Raw genomic sequence first — 21,758 nt, 5'->3', positions numbered from 1 at the left:
ACTAATTTTGTGTTATTTTATCATAAAACTCTTATATCTTCCTGGTGATTTCTCATGGGCATCACCTCACAGCACAGCCAACAAACTCCAGCTCCCTCCTCAACCAGCTAATCCCCTCTTTTATAGCCTCATCCTCACTGGACACAGCTGTGGCCTATTAAGGCAGACCTGTTCCTACTCTTTGGTAATTAGCACAGCTGTAACTCGTCAGGGGTGAGATTGCCTTTTGCACCATCTCTATTCTCTTACATTCTATCCTCTCATAATTTTATTCCTGAGTTGGACTTCTAATTCCTGATGTAAGAAGGTGCTATCAACTCAAGTCTGACGATATCATCATCAGAAGGTGATGTTTAACTCAAAGAACTATGGGTTTCTAAGAAATTATTCAATCTGCTGAACTGGTATTTCAATTAAAATGAAAAACCTAACCTAAAAAAACCCTAAAGATTTTCTATTATTATCTTTCATGTACAATCACCCTTGACATGTTTTCTTGCCAATCATTAGCAGGCTTTTTTTTTTTAATATATAAAGAAAAAAATCCCTGTAAAACTACGTAATTCTATAATAAGAAAAGGTCATTTGAAAGCACTCATGTATTGTTTTTCTCAGATAAATGTCAGGCTCCATTTACTTACTGGTATTGGTTTTCAGTACTCTTTGGATTACAGACTTCAGCATGGCCATGGCAAACACATCGACCACCAATACTGATGTCCTTTATGCTGTAGTAATACTGTGGAACAAGCACAACAAGTATGTACAGATCTGTCCTTGCTTGTATTGTGTCAGAAATATCAACAATAGTTTTGCTAGATTTGGAAGGTCTCTACAACAAAAATTTTTACTCTCCTTTAGGAATTTAATAAAACACTTGATATTTCATTCATCTATCCTACAACCCATGACCAGGATAACACCAGAAGTTCCTCACACTAAAGCTGTGCTGCTTGCCAAGTAAGCTGCATTCTGCATTTACCTCTGCCTGTGAGCAATGTCTTAAAATTTACTTAAGGCAGCAAGGACACTTGATGGGAGTGCTGTCAAACAACTGGAATAGCTTTATGTTTTTCAGTGCAAACATTTGTGTGGTGCCTCACCCCAGGGTTTCCTCCAATTGTTACCAAATCTTCATTTTAAATGAAAAGGTTAAAAATAGCAATACAATATGAAGTCTGAAATCTCTGTGAGTATGTGAAATTTCTGTGTGGCGTTCCCTGTATTTCCTTATATTTATCCACTGAATGGGAGTGGAACTCTGGCCTTCAAGCTCTTGGATAGCCCAAAATGCACTGAAAACACCTAGGCATCTCAAAAGATTTGTGGAAAGAGAGCATCTTTCAAGTACAGCTTTTGATTTCTCCTCCTTCATGAACTCATGAACTGTTTTCTGAAAACCTTTTCTGAATAAATATCAGAAAATAGTGCCAAATGAAGTTGAAGAGATTTAGTTCCTCAGTTCTGAATAAGATACTTTAGTATAATTTTGTTTTGGCTCTTTATAGCTCCCATGATGCACTCAGCTTCCTTCCATATTGGAAAGCAGGGAATGAAAATGGTCTGTTACAAAATCATTAATCATTACTGCCCCTCCATAAATCCATGCTGGCCCAGTTACTTTCTTGTCTTAAACAAACTGGAGAAAAATACGGGAATTTCAAGGTGGGTCAATGCAAATCTCATTGTCAGGATGCTGCAAACTTGAAGCACTCAGACCATTTTTTGGTCCCTAGCATGCTGGGGGAATGATTGTTGGGTATTTACACCTCAGTGACAACAGCACTTACTCTGCGAGTTACAGTGGGGTCCCGCTGAGCTTTGGATATCAGGTGTCCAAGCAGAGTATTAGTTCTGAGAAAGCGGAGGCGGATGTTTGTTGCCTTTGTGAATTCTTGAAGACCAGGGGAATAAGTGAAGTTTTTTGCTCCTGGGCGGCCATTTACCAAAGATACTACAATCTAACAAAGAAATAAGCACACTCTTGTTAAATACATCAGCTCCAAGTGCCAAGAGCAGCATAAAGCAGAATCAACAAAAGAATCCAAAAACTTATTATTGTTTCTGAACATATTTGCAGGAACAATTAGGCATTTCATACTGAAGTCAGGATATTGGGAAAAATAGTGTTGTTAGCATTGGAGCCTCCTGTATTCTTATCCATATAACAAATCAGAAAAAAAAAAGTGCCTCTATCTGTTCTGAAAACATCAGGTATAGCATGCAAAAAGTACATTTTTAATAGGAAAAAACAATAGGAATAGTTGCAAGTAGTTGTTTGAACAATTGACAGTGTCAATGGAAGTTTAGCCTGATTAAAAACATCAGATTTTGGCTCTTTCCCAAAGCACATTTATTTTTGGGTCAAGGCATAAACATTCCTGGAAAATATTATTGTTAGCAGGTCCAGTGCCTGCGAGCATATTAATGGTCTGCTGGAAGAAAGTACACAGTGTTGCTTTAGAAAATCCCCTCACATGAAAGCAGGTTTCTCTGACATCCAAAACAAGGGATCCAATACTTTTTTATTTTTTAAAGAAACAGCTGCCAGTAACTCAGCAATCATGAATCTCTACTGAATGAAAAGCCTAGTTTGGATGTACAGGGCTCAGTAAAAGATTCGAATTTATTTATAACCATCCAAATAACAGATTTCTATTTTCAAATGGCTCCTGCATTCTGAAGCACATAACAAGGGTATGATGATTGTTCCAATTGCAGCACAATTCCTTCAAGAAAAATCATAGAGCATGTAATAGGGATTGGCACCAGCAATGTTCTTCTGTGGAAATTAATCTTTACAATATCTGATTAGGAAAATCTTACAGATACTTTAAGAAATAAATTCTATTTTAATATGAAACCCTAGATCCATCTGCTCAAAACTCTGAAGAACTCTTGAGGAGTTCAAATCTGGATTTTAACAACATCAGGCCTAAGAGGAGAATGCCAGGAGGAGCCATCAGCACATCCAGGAGTTTAACATTCATTCAAATAATACAAGAATACAAGTCACAGCTCTGCCTAGCAAAGAACAATGGCTAAAATCAAAGCAATGTTTTCCAAATACTTTTATTATATTATAAGCATGTAGCTTTGTATTATAAAAATGTATTAAAAAATGCAGCTTTTTTTTTTTTTACAAGCTACTATTTCTTGAATGGTAAGTATCTGTTTCTACAGTCTTTACTCATGTGAGCAATTCTGGTGTGCCAAGTTTTGCCATGCACATTGGAAGTATTCAGAAAATGCAGTCAAGACCTTCAAATGCACATGGCTATAGTGAGGTACATAAATGATGATAAATATCAAATATCAGGTTTCCCTGAGCAGCTCCTACCCCCATAGGGAATGGTGAAAATTAAGAAGAGTCAGGACACGCCCCCAAAATTTCACTGAGGTTTAGGTTATGGACTTACTGATAGAGATTCAACCAGTCATAACTAAAAAATTACTTCAAACAAACTTCTGAAAGCAGTGATGTTTACTTCCAGCATCACACATGCCTTCCTGAAAGCACCTACCTCTCCATTTTCAAGAGGCAGAATGCGAGAGTACTCGGTGGTGCACAGGACATCGCTGTCCCTCCTCACAGGAAGATTTGCTTCCTTTCCAAAGCGCTCCAAGCAATCTAATCTCGAGTCTAGTCAAGGAAGAACAAAATTAATTTTCTATAAAATAGTCCCTATTGTTCTAATTTAAATTAGCAGACAAGTATCCCCTGTGCTTTCAGGTAAATTCTCCAAATAATAGAGTAATAACAGTGATTGGGTCACTCAGCAGAGTAACAGGCATTCCTCAAAACAATAATCTCTCTTCCTAAGCAATTCAGTGATGCCTGACAAGACAGGGCACAGTATTTCTCATATCATCACCAGAAAAAAAATCTATATAGCTACTACAAGATTTTGCATTTGTATTTCACTTTGATTTTTGCAAGAAACTCCAGGGTCCCAAGGGATGAAGGATACCAAAGTTCTGACATTCCCAAAAAACAAGAGAAATAAAACAAATCAGAAATTTCTAAAAAAGTGAAAAATATTCATGTGCTGAGTTACACTTTCAAAATACCATACTCATACACTCCTATCACTAATTGACTGTGGCTAAATAAGAAAAGAATAATAAATAAACATATTTAACATTCACTGTCTTCTCTGCAGGTAAAATCTTCAGCAAGCCCCATGGTTTAATTTTGCTGCTACTGAGGAAATTATTAAAGAAACCTTTCCCCAAAAGACCAGTGACACAAGGATTAATACTTACAAGCAAAATATTGCCAGGGAGTGTAAGTTTTTCCAAAGTCCACCGATCTTTCCAAGACCCAGAGGTCTGGACGAGGAGAATTTGCAAACTTGATAAGGATATAGGCAACATGGAAGAGCTGGTAATAGAATATACATAGATCTTGTCAGGAGCTTTTTTTTAATATAAAAAAGCACAGCAATAATAAAACTAATGCAAATAAACACTTTTTCTTTAGTGCACAGGGAGAAGAACTCTGAGCAGTTCTCTGCAGTTTCATTCCCACTAAAATCAGAGGCCAGATTCTCAGCTAGCTTCTTCACTTGGCAATGTGTTCAAGACCATTAAGACACCTGCAAAGGACTGTGTTAAATGCCATCTCCCACATTTCAGAACCGGTCTGTTGTGCAGCTGACTGATTGCTTGGGTGTGTTAAGGGTATAGTACTCAACCTGGAAAAGTTGTATCGCTCAACTAAGCTGCTTTTGCAGCACCCTGGGATATTTGTGACGCATTCCAAGCACGTAATTGTGCTTGCAGCTAAGGCATATCAAAATCATGGAAGAGAAAATGCAAATACCCTTTACATTGGTACTCCTTTGGTTGATAATAATCCCAGCCACCCACTCCCTCATGTTAAGATTATTTCCAGATGAATTTGCTACTTGACAGACCTTCCAAGTAAGGGAAGCAAGCCACCCCAGAGTTTGTGGGGGTCAAATAGCACAGGAGAGATTTTTGTAACTGGTAGCTCATTCAGCTACAGCAGTCTGAAACAGCTCAAAGAGCTCCATCAGCTCAAGGTTCCCAAGGCCAAGAGTTTCATCTGGCTTCTTTAGGTGCTCATTGTGTATCACACAGAGGGCTTCCAAACACTAGAGAAGAAATGGGTCTTAGAAGACAGGAAGTCTCATTGTGTCTTGGGATAGTCCACAGTCTATCTAAAAACCAGGACATCAATAAAAATTACCTTTACATAAAAAGCTAAACACAGATTGATTCTAAGGGCCATTTAAAAATTAAACCATGACATGGATGGAGCTGTCAATAAAAGTGAACCAATACTGAGGTACACTCAATATTAAAGTGAAGCTGCACTGGAATTTCCCCCTCAACAACCTCAACTGAGAATCATCTGCTGGCAGGAGATTCTCACTTTGATGGGAGAGACTGCAGTCAGCAGTTTGTCAAGTAACTGCTCCCAGAGCCCCCACATCAAATACACCCAAGCAGTTTATCTTTGCTCATACCTCATGAATGTCATAACCCTGAAGCTAATACTTTGCAAAGTTTATTAGACTCCAAACCACAAGTGCATACAAGCTCTCAACCATGAACTGGGAACAGCATCTTTTGGCATCCCTGGCCCATTCAGCTGTCAGCCAGGAACAATTCAATAGCTGTCACACCAAATGGGACCACCAAGAGACAGAAGCAAATGGCAAATAATGCAGTGAAACAGATACCTGGAAATACTTGTCCCTAACCAGCTCTGCACATGACAATCCCATGGTTACATGCAGCCTCCATGCTCACACATCTGTTTCAGACATCAGCTTCTGAACACCTGTATACTCTATTCACAGTAGAAAGTAAAACCTCAAGAAGAAATGGAAGGAATTCAGGCACTTCATGGAGCATGTTCTCATGATAATAACTCACATCACAGAAGAAAAAAAGTGAAAATTTTTTGTTGTGCATTCATTTATGTAGTATGTACAACTACTTTCCAGGGCAAGCCTCTGTTAGACACTCACACCAAGGCATCACTGCAGCAGGTATTGCACCTTGAAACCTATTTCAGAAACTTTTGCTTTGTTGAATGATGCTGACTTAGATCAGTGCAGAGAGAACCAGGAGGAAAATAACCCAACTTTTCTGTTAGTGCTGAAATTTAACCTGCTATTAAACACAGCCTGAAAAGCACCAGCTTTACTTCCGGAGATATTAAATTAGCAAACAGACATTATCTCCACAGGAAAAATTACTTACTAGACAACAACACTGAGCAGAGTAAGCAGCAGCCTTTCTGTTGACAGAGCCATATCAAAACCTATGCTCTATGACTGCACAAGTGGAGTAATGCCCTCAAAATGCTGATGGAAAGTTTGATTTTAGCCACTGTCAGAAATAGGTGAGTACTTTGGGGACAGTGGCAAGATTGCTCTTACTGAGTTTCTGATACTCTTTGCCTGAGTAACTTTTGCTACTTCACTGTCAAGTTTCAGAGTAGAGATATTGGCCATACAGACATTACATGTCATCTGGTATGGCCACTCAGTGCAAAGATTAGTATTATTCTAGGAAAGCATAATAGTTCTGAAACTCCTAAAAAAAAATGTGCTTCATGTTCTCACTTTTGGTCAGCTGAATCTCTCAAGGGTCATTTGCCTGTTAAAACCAGATTTGCACTGGCAGGCAACATTAATACATTGTCTTTCTTCCCCTATGTCTTAAGATCTTTGGGAGTCCCATTTGACATGCACGTTAGCAAGTGCTGATAACACTCTGTGTGTTGACTGATACAGATTTAACCAAGTCAAGTGGTTTGGAAAGCTCAAGAGGAAATAAAGGAAGCATATAGACAATGTCCTGCCTTTTCCAGGGCTCCACTGCTTGTAGTGACATTGTGGATCATTTACAAGTGACCTTACACCTACTCTTCAAAATGTGTATTGTATCAGGAACTCTGCAAGTCAGCCAATGCTTAAAGAACTGCCACCCAGCACCACTCCTTGCATATTTCCATGCAAATAGCAAATGGAAGGAAAAAAAAGAAGTATGGCAACTCCACAGTTCTGTGGTACATGAAAACCTCTTATTTGCGTGACACTCTCCTTCCATCTCTCAGTTTGAGACATTGCTCAGGTCTGTACGGGCACAGTCAGAAAGGGAAAAGGGACAGGTCTGATAAAAATTAAGTTAGTGTTAGTTAATGACAACATATCACCAAAACATAGTCACCATGCCTATCATCTGTCCTGCTTCTGACTTCACATGAGTGCCTATGATCTGGTTTTGGCCTGGATCAAGGATGTAGAATGGCACTTGAACATCTAAATTTCCACTAAGATTAAATGCTGACCAAGTTGACGAATGGTCTCTCTCCAGATCTGATGAGACAACAACAGAAGAAAAATAATCCTTGGCTTAGCAAATAAATCCCATGTGAAGATAAAAGAGTAACCTTGCTGACATAAGATCTAGAAAAGCAACCATTAAAGCCAATTTTAATCACATATTCTAAGCTGGCATTTCAATACTTAAAATCTTGATCCTGACTTAGGACCTACCCTGAGAAAAAGGCAAAACTCAAAGCAACGTTTTCCTTCAGCCATTTAGTTCTGAGGAAAAAAAAGAGTCTTAATTGTTGAAAAAATGTTTATTTGGTTGCTTTTAAGCCAAATTTGTTTCATAAAAAACAACAATCTCTCAAAAAGAATGTTAAAACTGTAAGTCAGCATTTTGGTATATTTATATAATAGTAAAATTTTCCAAAAAATCACAGAAATATGACTTAATCAAAATTCTGACCATTTTCTTATATGAATAAAGAACTGAATTGAAAAGTGGAAACAGCATTTTATTTCCAGTAATGGAAACAATGCACTCTGGAAATGCATGTTTAAAAGAGGATGTATTACTGTAAGACTCAAACATCATATCCTGCTGTAATCCAGCACCATAGGTCAAACCTGAAGGATTATCAACAGCTGGAATTTAATCAATTCCACATTGATGTGACCTTTTTTTTGTTCACTCAGGTTTGTTCAGATTTAAAATGTTCTAGCAGCCAATGGCCTTACAGAATCACAAAAACCCAGAAAAAGGTTTTAAAAGTCATCAAGTAGAATGAACAAAATGCCCTCCTCCTCTGAGAATGAGAATTAAAATTCAGTATTATGCACTAACAATATTACATTATAAAAAGAGAGATTCCTATAAAAACTCTTTCAGGTGACCTTAAAATGATATTAAAAGAGGTCATTTAAATTGATTGAGAGCTACACTGTAGTATTATTGTTAATGATACAATATTCTTGATCTCTAACAGCATGCACACTACTTATTTTAAACCAACAGAAATAAAACTTCCTGTTACCCGCTGCATTTTCAAGAGAATGCTAAAATTCTCAATAATATTAGTTTAAAATGTTTTCTCTATTTTCTCCTTAAAAGTTTAAACAATTCTTTACATAGAGAAATTTCCAAGATTTTTTTAAATCCTAGAAATCATTAAAAATGGATAAAAGTTAGATATTAATATATAAAGTTATAGCACATTTTCCTCCATTCCTGACACCATGAACTCAGACCAGAATACTAAAACACTGAAATGACTTGTTAGATGAGTGCTGGACATAAACTAGCGCAAAAGAAAAAAAACACACTATGTTCCAAACAATCATGATGTTGTGTGTATTGCTTCTGTAGGAAAAGATTGTTCTTCCTTTTTGGCTCATGAAGAATAAAAAGTCCTGGAATGTGGCAGTAGCAAGAATCCAACTAAATCCAGGTAGACCATCCCTCTGAGGCATTCTGTAGATCTTTAGATGCATTCAAAAAGTTATCACAGCAATCTTTCTTCATTTAATTTGAATCTGTTTCCAGCAGGGTGAAATTTCCTCAGACTGTTATTGGCAGATACAGCTGCACCACCAAAACTTCCCTCAGCATGGTTTGGTTGTCGTTGCAGGTTTCTTTCATTATCTTGAATAATGGGGTTGGTGTTGCAGATTGCTCAGAAGAGACAAAAATCCAATATGACTCAGTACAAAAATTAAACTTTTCAAAGGGAGGCTGATGCAGGAGAGGGATTCAAGGACTGTGACTGTGCTCAGCACCTGCTCCAGAACACACCCCAGTGCCCCTGACTGCGTAGGGTTGGCGTGTGCATGGCCACTGGTCTCCTGGTGTAATGAAGCCAAAAGGTCTTGAGCATTGTTTCCTCTCAGAGACCAAGCCACAAAAGCATCAATCTGTTCAAATGAAATAAATATCCTGCAAACTCCAGCTAAAACTAAAGGCTTTGATTTCTTGATGCTGCAAAGAGGGAAGCAGTCCTTTCATTGAAACATCTCAGTAGGACTTGAGGCACCCTGGCAGATCCAGGTACTGTATAAAGCACTCCTGACAGTCAGTATTGGTCAATTCCCAACCATGTATTTTGTAACGTAGATGGCAATACAAAAAAATGCCAACTAGAGAGAGGTGAGTCAGCACTTCTGGAGTTGCCAGCTACTCAGCTACTGTCTGGGTATGTGGAAAAATTGTTGTAGCAGAGGTGCAGAGAAAATCATGTGTGGGTAGTACCTGAGAGGCATCAGACCTCCTGAGTGTGTTCCATCCAGCTTAACTGAGTGCACATGTACACAGCAATGACTGCACTGCACAGTGACAGTGCCTGCAGAGGCTCCCACTGCACAGCATGCTGAAGTCATTCCTTGTGGTCCAGCTTCCTAGTCTGGGGTGAAGAAGCCAGGAATAAGCACAGAATTTCCAATGTTGTTCAGTTATCCCTGGCCATGCTGCATTCACATCATGCTTTCCTTTAATCAGCCACTGATGCTGAAAAATGTCTTTAGTTAAGTGAGTCAGTGCCTCTGAAAAGACCTCATAGACACATCTGGACATCTTTGTTCTGACCCAGTTGATGGCAGGATCAGAAGGAAGAAGCTCTCCCTATATGGCATGGGCTCTAGAAGGAAGAACTGCACCAGAGACAAAATGATAGTCCTTTCTCCACATTCAACCAGTCTTTGGTCTTTTTGCCAAGGCTGCAGGCTGCTACATCAATGAGTCTCGATTGTTTCCCTGAAATTTTTCATGCAGCCACTTTTCCATTAGGATCTGGACAACGACCAACTCAATGCTCATAATTATTTCTTACATATGGCCTATTTCTTCACAGAACACTGAAGCTATTGATATGGGAAAGGATTTGTTTGTACGATTCAGCCCTCAGTTGTCCAGAAGAAAAATGTCTCCTTATGAGAGCTGCAGTCCAAAGTAGAAGGAACACAGTAGGACTGTCAACACTGGGAAGAAATCTAGGAAAGTGCAAAGGATTAGAGGCAACAAGAAGAGGTTCTGCTTTTACTACACTGGGTTAAAACTGAGGTATTTAGAACAACATATCACAAAAATTAAAGTTACATGTAGGAATGAGCATGGAAAGGAAGATGGGGGAAGCAGAAGTACAGACACGAAGGGAGCAAAGTGAGATCTATGAGTGGGAACCAAGGCCTTCCTAAAGGGATGCTGAAGAAGAGCCAAAGGAAGACAGAGTCAGAAAAGTAAAGCAGAACAAGACTTGTGAGGTTTTCTCCTATATATTTTCAGAATAATATTAAATTAGTATCAGAAAAGCATTTTAAAACCTATGACATGTAACTAATGCAACCACAAGAAAAAAATGCTGAGCCATTGAAAAGGTCTTTGATTAAAGCTTAAAAAAACCACAACACCTTGACTACAACTTATAGGAAATCATATGAGCAAGAAAGAACGTATTTTAAGGTATTTCCCTTATTAAGGCTGGTAGCTCAACTCTGAATGAGTTGCTTGTAGTATGACCTAGGAATAAATGAAACATGTATTACGTGATCCAACTTTTAGAAGATTCTATCAGACAGATGTTACTTCATTGGATGAAGTTGTGTTACTCTAGAGTTCACAACTACATGCACCTTCCTGTGGTATGAGCCAAAAATCACAACTAATTTCAAAGCATACTGTTCTGCAGCACAATCCCAAATCAGCTTCCTGCACAAACTGAAATAGTCAGAACCAGAGTTCTCTAATACAAAGGAACACTTCTTTGCTGTTAGCATCCCCATTTTTGTGTACTTCCCCAAGCTTAAAAGCCCCTTTTCTCCCCAGCGTGAACCAGAACAGCAGAGGAGGGCTTGGTGCTGCTGTGGATTCAGAGCTGTGGAGGGTTCCAGAGGAAGGGCTTTGTGTCACTGAGGCATAGCTCTGTAGCACTGCAGAAGCCTTGTGCAGTAGTTTCATGCCCTAATCTGTAGGACTTCCCAGTCTTATTATAGAGGTTATGCAACTTCAGGCTAAAGCTGGGTCTGATTTCAGGGTCAGTGATAATACAAAGTTTTCAAAAGCCAAGCACAATGAGTGCAATGACTATTTTTGGGAGCCCAGTTCAGTGCAGTCTGTGATAAATCTCCCACCACCTTGAGAATTTCTCCCACAGAATAAGTGAGCACAGGACACCTATTTTACAGAATGACACTTAAATTAACTGTAACTTCAGAAACATTTTAAATTACCATGTCAGTCTTTTGTAAGTTAAGAACAATTGGTTTTAGTTCTCAACAATTTAGCCAAAGCTGAATAATATTCCAAGCAACAAATATTGTTTGTAAATCAAAGAATTGCTACCAAATATAAAAGTTAGACTTCTACCATATAAAAGCAACTCAGAAGATTTGCCAAACTGTGAGGCTATTTACAAAATGTTTATATGCTTTGACTGGTAGAAAACATAAAAGCAGAAAGTCCTCCCTCCACAGGCCACACCACTTAGCTTTAATTTATGGTTGAGTTGCCGTCTATCCCTAATAAAAGTACTAATTTGGACATTGCATTCCACTGTGTACTTTTAATTTACAACAGTGACTAATAGTATCACTACATAAAAACTATTCAACACATTAGTGCTCAAAATTCCACTGAGTCTGAGTCTTTCAGCACTATATTGTTGCCAAAATGCACAGCAAAAATAAAAAAATTATACATAACAAAAAGCAACAATAAAATATATGGGCTATACTTCTTTGAACTACTTTTTGTAGTTGGACATTTCTTTTTCATCATACGCTATCACGCTATCCTGAACTTTAATTTCTTCTGAAGAGAGAGTTCAGAAAAATACCTGGGGCAGTGTTACTGTAATATCTGCAGAGCATCAAGCAAGCCAAAGATGAGAACACACCTGTTGAAATTAGGCAATCCAAAGAGTCAGGGGAAGGGCAATGAAATTCAGTCAGACATACTGGATTCAGAAGTTTAAAAGCAGTTAAAAACTACATTGGGAAAACCATACCCAATTAGAGGAATAACTGAGATTTCATTTGATCCAAATATTTCAAACAAGTCGGGAATAGCCACAGTGTAAGCAGGTATGTTAACAGAAAGGAGAGAGTGCCTCAGGGATCAACATTATAATTGTTATTTGGAAGGACTGTGATTGATTGGAAATGTAACTATAGTACAGAAAGTCAGAAAGGGAAGTAAAGCAGGGGTTTTGCTTTCAGGTTTTTGCTTTTTCTCATATTACGAAGTACAGCAAAATGAGCATTCTTCTTGCAAACAGATTTAACAGCCTGAAGGCATTGTGACTTTCAAAATCACCCAAGCCCTTGTGAAAGAGAAGCAGCACCAGGTGGGTGTTCTGTTCCAACTTCACTGTAGTGAGCACTAAAACTTCCGTCATGGTGCAGCTCTTCAATTAAATATTGTCGTGTGACCATGGCAGGAGGCTCCATTGGGACTCTGCTCTCAATCATAAAGATATAATGGCAGGAATGCAGAAAATAAAAGCTTTTCACTTCGCACCATGTCCTGCTTCCTCTAATTGTGGATGCTTGATGACCAGCTTACACTCAGTCATTGCTTCCCAGCACGCATTTGTACATGTTTGTCATGTTCTGGGCAACAAAAAACTTCTCCATTTTTTGTTTGCAGAAAAAAGTAACTTGTATTAAAAAGAAACAAAACAAAACAAAACAAAACAAAACCCAAACAAACAAAAAGGACAAATAATTAGTGAAGAAAATTACATCCCTGTTATCTTTTCTGTTCTGTATTTAGATACACATCTAACTTTAAGATTTGTTTTTCCTTAAAACCCAAAACCTTCATTTCAGCTCAGTTGAAGGGGAATTGCACTCTGAAAAATTGTCTCTGCCAATTACTAAGGAAGTCTGCATCATTAAGACACACCAAACTCTTAATATTTAGGACCAGGAAATAAGGTAAGATGAATTGGGATTTCAGTGCTTACCTGTTCACTTTTGCAGACTTACTCTGTGACAGTACTTAATGTTCTTCATTATTATTAGTATTGTGTGCTACTGGATAAATTTGGGAGTGAAAATACTAAGCAAAATGTCAAAAGTGAATCTCAAGTTTAAACAAACCCTGAGATTAAGGTTTAACTGGATGAAAGCAGTTAAATGATGAAAGTCTGTGAAGTGGGGAAAAAAAAATCACATAAATCTTACCAAACCCTCATGTATCCATCAGCTAAAATGATTCATTCCTGATCACGAGACATGGAGTGATTTTCACCTTTGCCTTTGATTACCTTCCTTTCCAAGAAAGGGAATTCAGAGTCATCTTTCCAGGTAGTACCAGAGTAATGAGAAACACAGAACGTCATTCTAAGAAAACCTTTAACAACTACAGAAATCTTAGCACACAGCTGCTGGTGTCCAAGGAGTCCCATGAAAAGAGGACACTTAGCTCATATCCCCCCTCTCAAGGAAAGAAGTTTCTCAGAACTTTAATCAGCACATAAAAAGTAAGGTGTCTGTCAGTAGGTCCTCCAAGGAAGGTAAAAAGTGCACAGCAGGAAAATAAGCTTAGTATGGCCTTTCTGCACTGCAGCTCTACTGGATACAGAAACATTGACTGAGGATAACCTCAAAATGAGAACCATTCCACCATGGGAGGAACAAGAGTATTAGAACACCATGTAAGACAAGATGTAAAATAAGTTGCACCTGAATCCCCAGCAAAAAGGCAGTTAAGTCTCACAGAGAAATACATTCTCAGTTATCCCCCACTTCACTGTCAACTAAACTGAAAGTCTACTCAAAAAATCCTGTCCTGTAGAATCAGTCAATAAGCAATTACTGCAGTCCAAAAACCAGATGCATGTGGATACATATATTTTGCAGGCCTACATATGTATTTATAAACATGCGTTTTCACACTGTGTGAACTTGCACAGTGTAACTAACTTCACTGGATCAGCACTCAATCATGGCAGCTGAGAATCCATCCCTGTGGCTTAAAAAACAGATACAGAGGCTTCACTCTTAGCTACTTGCCTATTGCTTGCAGGGGAAATATGGGTGTTCTTGTTACTGTCTCATTACTAATTCATATTACACTGGTTTTGCTGTCCCTTCCCTTTTAGACCACCTTATCAGTATTCTTCTGTCTATCTTGAAGATCTTGCTGGATGACAGAGAAACCAGACAGACCCCTGAGGCAAAAGCAGATTCCAAACATTATTCTCAAAATGCGCGCATCCACAGAGATCATGAAGCCTCTCTCTCTAAGCTCGCGGAAAAGGGGAATATTAACCAGAAGGTAGAGTTCAAGTTTCAACTGAGAGGTCCCCCCATGCCGCTTCAAATTAATGAGTTACAGTGTCTGTGAAAGAAAGTACACCACCACTACATCTGTATGATCCCAGTGGCAAGAACTTCCATCATCAAAATTCCTAAAAGAAAACAATCACTTTATACAGTCACCTTGGTAAAATAATACAGAACATAAACCGGACAAAAAAGCTGGAAGTGATGTCAGGAAGTAAAAATCACCAGCTCAAACATCTCTCCCAACTGCAAAGCATATGCACAAGTGCAAGAAATGATCACACTTCACCCCATAGCTCAGGCACTCACCTGCCCCAGGTCTAAGGTGACATTGACTTCATTGTACTTCAAGCCCATGGAAAGAGGGGGACTTTGCCACCAGCTCTCAGTGCCATCAATTGCATTGGTTATTGGGTGAGCTTTGCTGGGATCAGCAGCATTGCAGTAATCACAAAACTGGCCCTGAAACACAATCAATCAAAAACATGGTCTCAGACAACATTTTACACATTGATAGCACGTGGTTGTTTGGTTAATGGTGATTCTGAACTAGGGTGTTGACTAAAAACATGGGTAAATTTTGTTCCTTTATATACCATAATTTTTAATGTATAAATTATTCCCCTGGTAATTAAATTACACACTGAAACATATTAACTTTTATGTTACAAACTAAAGCTTCAGAAATCTTAATAAGGGAACTACAGTAAATCTTAATCTTATTAACTTATTGACATTTTGATGAAATTACCTATATTATTTCTACAGTGGTGTCTGCAGGAAATCTGAAGAAAATTAGTGAAATAAAGATTCTTAGAACTGGATTAGGAACAACAAACAAATTATCCTCAATTCTTCTAAAACACTATGAACACATGCACATTGCCTGGTATAGACAAAACCATAACAAAAAAAGCTCTGTTACTTGGCTATAAGTTTGGTATTAGAATTTTATAACACTATTTTCATTTTTTCATGCCATTAAAATACATTCTGAATCCGAGTTTTCTAAACAATATGTATGGGTGTAAAATGCAACGGACTGTTCCCTTTAAAGAATGCCATTGTACCTTCATTTCAAGAAGTTACTGCCCAATTTCCAGTCCACAACTAAAGCCACAATCCAGAGATGCCCTTTGAGAGTCTCTTAAGCTCTTTGTACAATAATGATGAATCAACTTCAGGAAACTTAATTGTCTTTTGATTTCATGTCTTGGCTTGCCATACCAACTATTTTTATCTCCAAGAAAACACATTTTACAGTCTACTAAGATTAGTGCTGAACTGCTGAAATTAGTTATTAAGGGACCTTTTCAGTGTCCCATTCACTTCTTATTCCAACACTAGGTGGAGATAATCAGTGAAAATGCTAAACTGTGCCAGCTACAGATCTTTGTAGAAAAATAACATTTTCATTGAATGGCAGTACACCCCCCATGGCTACTTCAGTAGGACAGTTGCTTAATCCATCAGTCTGTGAGTTGCTGACACTGTGTTTGACTCCTGTTCAAAATAAAGGGAATGGGGCAAATGTTACCTTGTCAACTAAGCACATGCTACCATCAAAAGCATGTGACAGATCTTTTGTTGTTTCCACAATCTGCACTGCCAGGCACGAAGCGCATTCCTACCCTTTAAGAATTAACAGACTCCTATATAAGTGCCATTGTTTTGTTTGTCACAGCTGTCAGACTAACCAGTGTAAAGTAACGGGAGCAATCCTACTTGTCCACTTTTTACAGAGAAGTAACAGAAGAGCTCTCACACTCTTGCTGGGTGCAGTCTTGCAAGCTTGGTGAGTTTAAGATGTTTAGCAGAATTCATTTAACATCTACTATAGTTAGATTGGAAAATACTTCATCAATCTCATGTGATATGAATATACCATCCTGTACCTTTCAAACTGAATAGAAAATTGATGTTTGAAACTGAAATAGATGTTCACTGAATTGACTATTTCTGCATCAGTAGCAGTGATTTCAGCATCTGCATTTAGCAGTAGTTCCATCCTCATCCTGCTCTTCCAGAAAGCCCAGAATATAATGCAGTTTCCAGAAGACATGGCTACCATTAGCTGTTCTGATTTAGCACAGCCAATGCCAATGTGGCTGGGGGTTAACTCTTGACAATTCAGAGGACTAAATACTCACACACATGAGCTGGTTAACTACAGCTGGGGTCATGTTATAACACGATTCTCCTCCAGCTCTGTTAGAGAAGATGGTTTGGATGGTTTGGCTGACTTTAATACAAACTACAATAGGGCAGGACTCTGTCTGATTCAGGTGGTTTGCTGCAGCAGATACACATCAGCCCGTGTTAGCTACAGGCAACGCTGCCAGTTTCTGCAGCGATGACAAAGAACATCATGTCACTATCTGCAAAAATCCATACCCTGAGAAATCAATCTATGCACTGGCAACTGCAGTTACTACCACATCAGAGCATCCTCCCTGACAAATGCATACCTGAGTTCTGACATATATGTTACAACAGGGCAAATTTCCCTAAATAGCTTTATAATAAGCTTGAAACCTAGTCTTTAGATCTAAATTACATTCACAAAGATCAGACTGGAAGTACACAGGAAACAGTTGCTGTTAAGCAGTTTCAGCTCTGATCTGGAAACAACCTCAAAGAAAGGTTGAATGAGAAGAAAACAATGGTGAGTATTAAACACAAGAGTTTAATTTACATGCATTTATGTGATTTCCAGTGATATGTATATCAGATCACTTGATCTGAACTCAAGATACCATCTTTCTCTTTTTCGGCACATAATTCAAAGAATTTCATTGCAACAGCTGGAGTTTCAGTTATTTAAATTACATTCCAGCAACCCTGCCAACTAGGCAGCAAAACAAAAATGAAAGAAAAAATTATTGGATAGAGCAGCCTTCCTTCCTTCTCACTGGCAGTATCTCAGGCACATCGTGCTCTGCCTGGTTGTTACAGGACACGTCTCCATTCTAGTAGACTGAGCCTTGAAACTTGGTTTGATTTTGGCTGCAGTTCATAAGACAAGCAGGTGTGCATTTGCTGGTGACCTTGCTACCCTCCTTTCCCCTGCTTTTCCTGAGCAAAGGAGAGACCTGGAACTGCATGAAAGAGTTTGCTGAAATATGCTCGTGTGGACCAGGGACACACGGGGATGAAAATGTCTTGCCTGTAAGTTATAGAAAGTGACAACAATGAAGGATTTGTTCCCTTTTTCATACCCAGCAGCTCTGTGCCACTGGCAGGGCAGGACAGGTATGCAGTTAGACTTTAACTCACGCCCGCACATCACTGTGGACAGACTGGCAGGCAAAACCAGGCATGCCACTTATCTATCAGCTGCTGAAATATTTTATACTGTTGTGCATTTCTTCACTCAACACTGTTCTCATTAAGTCATTTCCTACATGCCAGTGTGCTACATAAGGGAAACCCACCTCTTTCCACAGTGAATGTCAACTACTGCCTTAAGAGCCTTGGTTGAGCTGCCCACTAAGGGACTGGCCACTCCACTGACCACCTTTAAACAACATCCAAATGCTCTTTCTGGATTTGCTGGATATTACAGGCTTCATTAAAAGACACATCACTAAATGACAAGCTGAATGAGAACAACCAATGGCAGAGCAATGGAAATGATGCTAGGGCTGCTCTTCCTCTTTGCCTTATTTTCAGATAGCAATGGCAGCAGAGCTGTCTGCTCCCTTTGCCAGAATGAGGATCACATTCTGCACCTCCTTTCCAATTTCCCTACTCATAGAGCAACTCCTGCAATCCAGCATTGTAGAGAGTCCAAAAGAGAGTGACTCAAGTGTGTGGTATCACTTGAACTTGAACCAGCACAGCACAGTGGCTATTACACCTATCACTTTGTAAAAGCCACATGACCTTCCCTCACGACTCTCAAGAAACCCACTTGATTTTAAATTGCTGATTTTAAATCCTTCTATGTAAGCTCATGTTCTGTAAAAGTTTAATGCAATTCTCTCCAATTTTCCATGAAAGAAGAAATTCTCTTATTTACAGTGTCTTTGAACTTGAGAGGTGAAGTTGCTTGAGAATACACACATTGTGCATTTTCCATGTCTGGATTTGTCTGGACTTCCCTGGCCTTTTGAAAGATTTTCCAGCACTTCTTGAACCACAACAACTACTGGTAAACCACAGAAGCTTCATGTTATGTATCTCAATGGGGCTTTGTTAAAAGTGGAAAGGGATTCTGCAAGTATCTGTCCTTACACAAACGCTCTGAGAGGCACAGCATGCTTCCTCCTGCCAGGGCTGAGCTATCAGTAGTCCTTCTGGTAACTTTAATTGAGCATGAACCATAACAGCCCTCTAACCTAGGACCTGCAAGTCAAGTATCTAAGAAGAACTCCCCCCTTTCTAGCCTCCTTCTTCCTTTACACAGCAAATCCTCATTTCCAGTTGAGCATTAGTATATAAAGGAAACAACTACAAAAACCATCAGAGGCAGCACACAGGCTTCGTTCCGCTTGCTTGACAAGTTTATCTGATGTTTGCTTTGGCTGATTTTTATTGCCCTGTGATTTCTGATATTTCAAGGCATGTCGGTTTGAGATTTCTTTGCAGCAGTGGGCTGTAGCGAGTTGCTGAGGGATTGCTGGGTTTACAATTTACCTGGCGGCACATTTGTTTCGGGCAACTTTAAACATGGGTGCTGCATTCAGTATGGAAGGATGGGAGCCTAAACTTTAGAGGTTAGAAACAGCAAACCAAGCAGTCTCCTGATCATCACAACCTTTTTTTGTAACCTCAGTTTAAGCATGTAATACCTGTGTCCCAGTTTTCCCTCTACTAGAACTGTATACTACTCAGCCATCTCCAAAGTACTTTGAGCTTTTTTTATGACTGAAAGCACTACAGAGATATAAGGTAACATAAAAAGAGAGAGAGAGCTATAAGACGATTTCATTGTGAGGCAGGGAGTTATGGCAGAGGGAAGTCCAGAGCAAAGCACAGTGCTGTCTGTGGCCGCCCAATGACCTGAAGGACAGGTTTCATGATGGTGCATGCTCCCTTCTGGCACATGGCAATACACATGCTGCACCTTCTTTGTCCTTTCCCCCTCTCTTGAGTGCCTATTCTCATTAAAAAATGAGAAGAACAACTCTGTTACCCATTGCAACCCTTTCTGAAACCATATCTTAAGGGTTATTTCACTATAAAACATGCATAGGACTTTGAAACACTACCTCTTCCTCCAAGATGCTAAAAATTTACTTGTACACTTTCTGTATTGCCTGAAGTCAGACAGTGGAACTTTAAGCTTTCAAAATCCCTTTCAAATTGCAGTTTCTTTCTGGTTCTCCTCCCACCAAGAGAAAATACTTTTAAAATAGCTTTGGAAGGTTTGAGGCTTCAGGAAAGTCCCTTCCTTTAACAAAGCTCTGATCAAACAGATACCAAGCATCTATCACAGTACAACAGTTTGGTGCATTTGTTACTCCTTCCTTATCCTCTAGCAAATGTGGAAATACATGTTTCTCCCAAAGGAAAGATATATTTTCATTAATCCTTTTTCAGAAGTTTTGCAGTTTATTGTTATCTTTCTTGTGACTGGCACAAAACGTGTGCAGTAATCTTGAGCTATGCTAGGAAAGAACAGCATGCTCCTTGCTGCCCTCTGCGCTTATACTCCCTGTCAGAGTCCCAAGTCTCTGGCTTCCTCCCACAAGCAATGCAAGGCACAGACGATAAGCTTCACATTTAGTGCTTCCAAAACACCACAAAATACTTGACTAAAGCCAGGACTCTTTTCCCACCGCCTGCAGAGAGATGCCCGCTGTCCAGTCAGCAGCTGCCAGCGAAGCCCCGTCCCATGCGCTCCCCCAGGCTCGCTGATTTACCCCCGGTGATCTCGCTGCTCACCGCAGACCACGGCCACAAAACACCGCCCCGGGGCACTCCAGGTGCCCGAGCAGCTCACACACGCCCGGCAGCAGCCGCACCCGTGCGGGTGTGTGGCTCCAGGAGGTGCCGGGACACCTGAGGGCAGGTGCGCTGTCCGCTTCCCTCCATCCTCCCCGGCGCTTCCCTGCCTGGCCTCCCGCCGGTCCACGCTCCCCTTCCCATGCCCGCGGCACACGCTCAGCCAGGAGGAAACGAGACCGCGCACAGCAGGGTCACATGAGACCATCCCAAAAAGCCACACACCGCCACACGCACCCCGGGGATGCCCGGTTACCTGGATGGCGCGTCCCAGCGGGGCGGCGGCCGGGCCCCCCACCAGCTTGCAGAAGAGCTGCGGCCGCCCGCCGCCGCCCGCCGCCTCGCCGCAGGTGGCCGTGGCCCAGATGCGGGCGGCCGCCGCCAGGTTGAAGTAGGGCGGGTGGAGGCTGAGCCCCGGCTGCGCCCCGCCGGGGCCCGGCTGCGCGGCGCCGAGGGCGAGCAGCGGCGGCAGCAGCGCCCAGAGCAGCGCGGGGCCCGGCGGCGCGGCCATCCTGAGGCGGGCCCGGCCCTCGCCGCCCCGGGGGGCACTGCCGCGGCCGTGCGCGGGCGGGAGCGGGGCAGGAGAAGGAACGGCCACTGAGCAGGAGCAGGAGCAGGAGCAGGAGCAGGCTGGGGGCTGCCTGCACCTCTCTCCCGTCCTGCCTGCGCTGCGCTGCGCGGTGCGGGCTGGGGCGGGACGAGGCGCAGCCCCGTCCCCCGGGGCGTGCGGTGCGCTGAACGGGGCGGGACGGGACGGGACGGGGGAAGGGTCTCCGGGATGGCGGGGTTGCTCCAGGTATGTGCCCGGGCGCCCAGCTCCGCGGGCATGCCCAGAGGTGCCGCCTCCGGCTGAGCTGGAGCTCTCCTCTTACCCGGTGAGTGCGCGGGTCAGTATTCGTGACAGAACGTGAAGAAGTCTCAGAGCATGCCACACTCTTAATCTGCCCACAACACGTTACATTGGTGATGCCCCATTCCTGGGAGTGTTCTTCAAGGCCAGGCTGGATGGGGCCCTGAGCGTCCTCCTAGTGAGAGGTCACCCTGCCCAGGGCGGGGGGCTTGGAAAACTAGATGATCATTAAGGTTCCTTCGCTGATAACCCCTGACCCGCCATGTCACATACTGGGAGTAAAGTGACTAGTAAGGTGTCCAAGCTTCCTCCACGAGCAGGAACATCCCCACACAAGGAGATGTATCTCCACACAAGGTACCTCTCTG

The 21,758-nt window shown here is 41.0% G+C and overlaps 1 protein-coding gene across 2 annotated transcripts in view; it reads right to left on the bottom strand.

Annotated features, from left to right (window-relative positions):
* Positions 1-21,222, bottom strand: part of LAMA3 (laminin subunit alpha 3) — a 105,648-nt gene extending 84,426 nt beyond the window's left edge. For both annotated transcript variants that reach the window (XM_077184850.1, XM_077184856.1), the window contains exons 1-6: positions 20,797-21,222; positions 14,901-15,053; positions 4,267-4,384; positions 3,525-3,643; positions 1,791-1,961; positions 642-739 (exon numbers count right to left, since the gene is read on the bottom strand). In XM_077184850.1, the coding sequence (XP_077040965.1) occupies positions 642-739; positions 1,791-1,961; positions 3,525-3,643; positions 4,267-4,384; positions 14,901-15,053; positions 20,797-21,051 (914 nt within the window). In that variant the 5' untranslated portion in view covers positions 21,052-21,222. The remainder of the gene's footprint in view (positions 1-641; positions 740-1,790; positions 1,962-3,524; positions 3,644-4,266; positions 4,385-14,900; positions 15,054-20,796) is intronic.
* Positions 21,223-21,758: the final 536 nt, after the last annotated feature.

This window comes from Agelaius phoeniceus, chromosome 1 (genome assembly GCF_051311805.1).
Source record: "Agelaius phoeniceus isolate bAgePho1 chromosome 1, bAgePho1.hap1, whole genome shotgun sequence".
In the NCBI taxonomy this organism is placed as follows: domain Eukaryota; kingdom Metazoa; phylum Chordata; class Aves; order Passeriformes; family Icteridae; genus Agelaius; species Agelaius phoeniceus.
This window is presented reverse-complemented; position numbering and strand designations above follow the sequence as displayed.